Source organism: Pinus tabuliformis, chromosome 2_1 (genome assembly GCF_031772625.1).
Source record: "Pinus tabuliformis cultivar Carrire ecotype Pingquan chromosome 2_1, CPIR1, whole genome shotgun sequence".
NCBI lineage: Eukaryota > Viridiplantae > Streptophyta > Pinopsida > Pinales > Pinaceae > Pinus > Pinus tabuliformis.
Window position 1 is genome coordinate 579993574 of NC_142299.1, and position 4882 is coordinate 579998455.

General features: G+C 30.6%; 1 protein-coding gene across 1 annotated transcript; it reads right to left on the bottom strand.

Moving 5' to 3' along the window:
- Positions 1-271: 271 nt before the first annotated feature.
- LOC149201780 (GDSL esterase/lipase At5g03810-like) lies at positions 272-2822 on the bottom strand. The gene is made up of 5 exons (XM_089401363.1): positions 2555-2822; positions 2083-2213; positions 1754-1987; positions 695-950; positions 272-465 (listed from the first exon to the last, which is right to left on the bottom strand). Exons 1-5 carry the CDS (start codon positions 2820-2822, stop codon positions 272-274), a joined length of 1083 nt encoding a protein of 360 aa, XP_089257489.1.
- Positions 2823-4882: the final 2060 nt, after the last annotated feature.

Consider the following 4882-nt stretch of genomic DNA (forward strand, 5'->3'; position numbering starts at 1 on the left):
TAAGGCTTCAACAAATCACTTTAAAAATAAACAAATTTCAATAATAATAAAAAATTGAATTTCTAACATTAAACTTTGAATAACTCTCATAAATTTCCTAATGTTATATTTTAAATAAGTCATAAATTTTTAATAAACACAAACTAATACCCCATCAAAAAAAACTAAATACCTCATACATACATGGTTAAAGCCTTACATGCAGTTTCCCATAACCATGAACATTTTATTAATTATTTCCTTGAAACAATTTTTCCTTTGCTGGAAATGTTCAGAGCTGTAGAATGGAAACAACCTGTGGAAATACGTTTTGGGCGACGATATTGTAAGCATGTTCTGTGGGATGGAAAGAATCCCAAAATACGTATTTTGATGCATCTCGACAGATGATCGTAATGGGATTGCACCCAATAGATGCCTCCAGCAAACCCGTTCCACAACAACCTCTCCTCACTTCTTCAAACCCTTCAACACATTAATTTATAAACAGTTGGTAAGTTTTGCACATACATGGCTTCAAACTTATTAGATGAACATTATTTAATTTCAGATTTAAGAATATTTTTGAAAATTTCACAACTATTTGACTTCATTTATATGCTATTAGATTTTTAAAATATTTCAAAATATGCAGTTCAATTAAAAATACCCAAACTTATTAAATGTAAAGAATCAAACAGAACAGAAATATTACCATAGTTCCGGGGATTCTTTATGATGTCAAACAACGTATTATATACGTTAACATAACCCATTTTAAAACCAGGAAGTGTGGGCTTCAAGGTTTCTAATAAAGATGCACATTTTTTATCAAATGAAATGGCAACATCATTAAACTCATCAACGCATGCGCCACCGGTCAAGTTATGCAGAGTAATTTGTGAAGGCAAACATCCGAAAGCAGGAAGACCGATAAGGGCAAATAGGGTGGCACCTTCCTTGTAAATATTCTGTCACAAGAGCCATGGTATCATCAGAAATTTGGTATCAGAACTTTATTTGCATGTAAATTTTGTTAAAATTGCTCAATTATTTTATCATCGATTTTACTAACAGTAGGTCAATATATTTCTTATCAATGTTTGTAGAAGAAATTCAATTAATTCGATTGAATTAAGGTTTTTGTGATCTATATCAAGTTTTTGAAATATGTTTTCAGTGATAATCACATCAAAATTCATTTGTCGACTTGTTTTGAATCAGCAAGTGTGATTCATTGTCAACACAAGATGAAGAATCAGATCATGAAAACAAGTTAAACAGAGAGGCCAATCATTCCAACATGTTAAACAGAGAGACCAAAAGCAACAGATACTTTTCAGTGGAGCAACAAAAGTATCGATTTTTTTGGTCAAAAGTAGCAATTTCTTTCTAGCCTTTGGAATGATCAGTCTCTCTATTTAACTTGTTGCTATGATCTGATTCTTCATTTTGTCCTAACTATGAACCACGCTTGCTGGTTCCAAACACCTCAACAAATAAATTTTGATATGATTATAGTAAAAAACATCTCTAAAAACTCAATCAATTTTTTTTTCAATTTTCTTTTGACTCAATCAATTTTTTTTCCAATTTTCTTAAAAACAGGATTCAGTCAAATCGTTATCAACTTTATCTAATGAAAAATAGATAAAAAAAAAAGTGTTTATCAATTTTAGTAGTTATAATTTTATCAAAAGAAAAATAGATAAAAAAATTGTTTATCAATTTTAGTTGTTATAATTTTGAGAAAATATAACGACAATATGATTACCTGTATAAATTCTGAGAGATGGCCTAGAAGGTGATCCTGGTACTCTGTGACCGTATAGCGTAGGCGAGTAATGGGATCCAAATAATAATTATTGGTAAAGTCATCGGTTCCCATACTTATCGCAAACAGGGCTTTCGATATTATATCGGTGGCATTCTGTGTGCCTACCAAATCCACAAGCTTCTCTTTATAAAGCCTGAAATTCTTCAGCTGATGCCCCAGAGTTAGAACATTCTGCATGAAATCAAGGAATGCAGATTGTATTTCAGCCATGAAATGTCTTTCTAAATATATAAATCCTTAGCATCACACGTGAAATGGGTACTAACAAGAATGCGGGAGGTAGAATCATCGTATCCAGCAGCAGAAGAGGCAAAGCTGGCGCCAGTCAGAATTCGTGAACCATTGAATTCAGGATCCAAATATGCGGGCAATATATCTGGAAGTCCTAGCAATCCAGCTGTATAGAGTTGGAAAAATTAAACATTAACATTTTACCAAAAGATTAACATTAGCATTAGCATTAAAATGGAACGCAAGAAAGGAAATATGGAAAAATTAAAACCCAAACATTGGAAACTGAAAAGAAAGAATTGTAAAAACTGAACCTGTACATTCCAAAGGATTATAACAGTCTTAGAATTGTGTTCATTTTACAGAAAACTGTACTGGGCTGATTAGAAGCTCCTACAAATGAAAGCTACTACCAGATCCGAAATCGAGCCATGCAAACCAGGTCATGATATTTGTTCTTTCTACATTACAATAGAAAAGTAAAAAGAGTGGGGCAGTAGTAAGTACAAAGTATATCAGATACTAATTTCCCATTGCTAAATCGACCAGTAGGCTTATGATCGACGAAATCTCTCCCATATGGACGAAAGTTGGCCTTCGCAAGCGTTTTGAGTCCATTGTTATTCCCAGGATCTACAGTCGAATCTCCAAACATATAGAAGGCTGACACCAAAGGCTTTGTGGCGTTTATCTCTGCGTATGTTAACTTTGGTTCACAGAATAGAAGGAACATACTCAGATATATTACAGTACAGAAATTAAGACGGCCCTCCATAGATAATTCTTTGTCTGAATTGCTGAGAGTGGCAGACTGGCATGTAATGTTAAATAACAGACTGATGGAAATGGTTTACATCATTCTGTTGAGAATAGCGATGAGTTAACTTGCCTGTGTGACTTATCTATACACGTTGTCCAGGCAGGACCAATTGAGACGATATGTGATAAGATTCTCAGATTCTCATATTCAACTTATCTGCACATGGCTACGAACAGTTCATTGCCACCTTTCATGTATTAAACTCCTCTACAAGTTGACATTGATGCGGGTTGTAAGGTCCAGTTCATACGGAAAGAGATTAATTGCTTTTTTGCCGAAAAGTAGCGCTTTTTATTAATAAAGTGTGATCAGTGTAAAATAGGGTGTTGTTTTATTATTTCATGTTTAACTTTTTGACTTATTTGAATTTGGCAAAACTATTTTTATTTATTTATAATGAAATCAAGTGTTTTATAATGGTATATATAGATTTAATATCCTGAAAAGTCCAGTGGAATTTGGATTGTAAAGAGGTTATCACTCAAATATGATAGCAAAGAATCCCTATGCTGATTTTGGGCATACTTAACAACTAGAATATTATTATAAAAACAGTATTGAAATTTCGCAAATTATTATTCATATAAATGGATTTTTAAATACTTTTGTAATTGAATGTTTATATATTGGCTTTCAATCCATACAAAATTTGACATTCAAATTTTATATATTTGTAAATTATAGAATTATCGTTAGATTTATAAAATTAAATTTTACATCATAATTATTAAATTTAATTAGATTATAAATTTTAGAAGTATTTCAGAATATGACCAAGAGAGATGAATTTTCTTTCAAATCAATTTCCAAAATATTTTTGACCATCAAAATAAAAAATGTATTTCATTATAACATTATCTTATACCATTATATAACTTTTTGTGTGATTATTTCTTTTAACATAATATGCATTTTTGTGTGATTAATTTTTTTAACAAATCCGTCTCGAACCCTAAAATATGTAATTCATCGGAACGCTTTAAAAATTATACTTGGAAATAACCAATTCATTTAAATTTCGATCAATGTATTTATGTAACAAACATCTAACTTTATATAGACAGATATATAACTGATTCACTGAAATCTGGAACGATGGTAGCAAGCATCTAAATTTATATATCGAGAGATATGCGCATAGGTATCTTGGCCAATTTCAATAAATACTTGCCAGTTTTAAATGGACGGTATAAGCTGGCCCGAGATATTCTGCAGATTATCTCGGGGCTTATCAATTTTATAGTCTGTCCACGAGACAAGCGAGCAATATGACAAGCATCGTATATAGAAAATTAAATATACATATGCCTTTCAATGGATGGAATCCCACCAATATATGGAAGGCTCACATTATACGTTATAATTTTTTTTATTGTTATAATTTGTTAAATTTTAATGTAAGTTAATTAAATTATTTTTTTTTACTTTTTAATTAATTGGAGTTTATCTAATGATTTGTTTATTAAATGGAAAAACTTTTTATTATTAATGGGATGTTATTATCACGATTATATAAAGTTTTATATAAAAATTTTAGCACTTACGCTAATTGGGATAGCTTGATTTTTCCAGAAATGGTTTTCGTGTTCAAACTCTCATGAAATTTGAATGTAAAATCTGGTGGAGATTAATTCTCTCTCAGACCAACTGATCAATACTCATGAATAACTTGCATCAGTTTTATAATAACATTGTCTAGTGAGTAACTTTTGAATTTCGAATTTATGACTGATTTGAGTATTGACCTGTGTTATTGGCAGTTCCATTTAATATCTAATACAAGTATAGAGACATGTCTTTTACTTTGGGAAATTGGAAATTCGAATTGCAGATTCCAAATATATCTTAGAATATGAAGAACAACGAAGTGAAACAATTATTCTTGTTGCTATTCATGATATTTCAAATATTCCCAAAAATTTACAATCCAAACATAATATCAATTTTATTTTGAGAATAAAACAATTAACAGTTAATATTCATAATATTTCAAAACATTTTCACAATCTACCCAT

Excerpts from the sequence above, each read along its gene's own strand:
- LOC149201780 (XM_089401363.1), bottom strand. The coding sequence starts at position 2,822 with ATGGAGGGCCGTCTTAATTTCTGTACTGTAATATATCTGAGTATGTTC. Across the intron at positions 2,214-2,554 it reads ATTAGTATCTGATATACTTT|CTGGATTGCTAGGACTTCCA; the intron begins GTACTTACTACT and ends AACTCTATACAG. Across the intron at positions 466-694 it reads AAAGAATCCCCGGAACTATG|GGTTTGAAGAAGTGAGGAGA; the intron begins GTAATATTTCTG and ends AATGTGTTGAAG.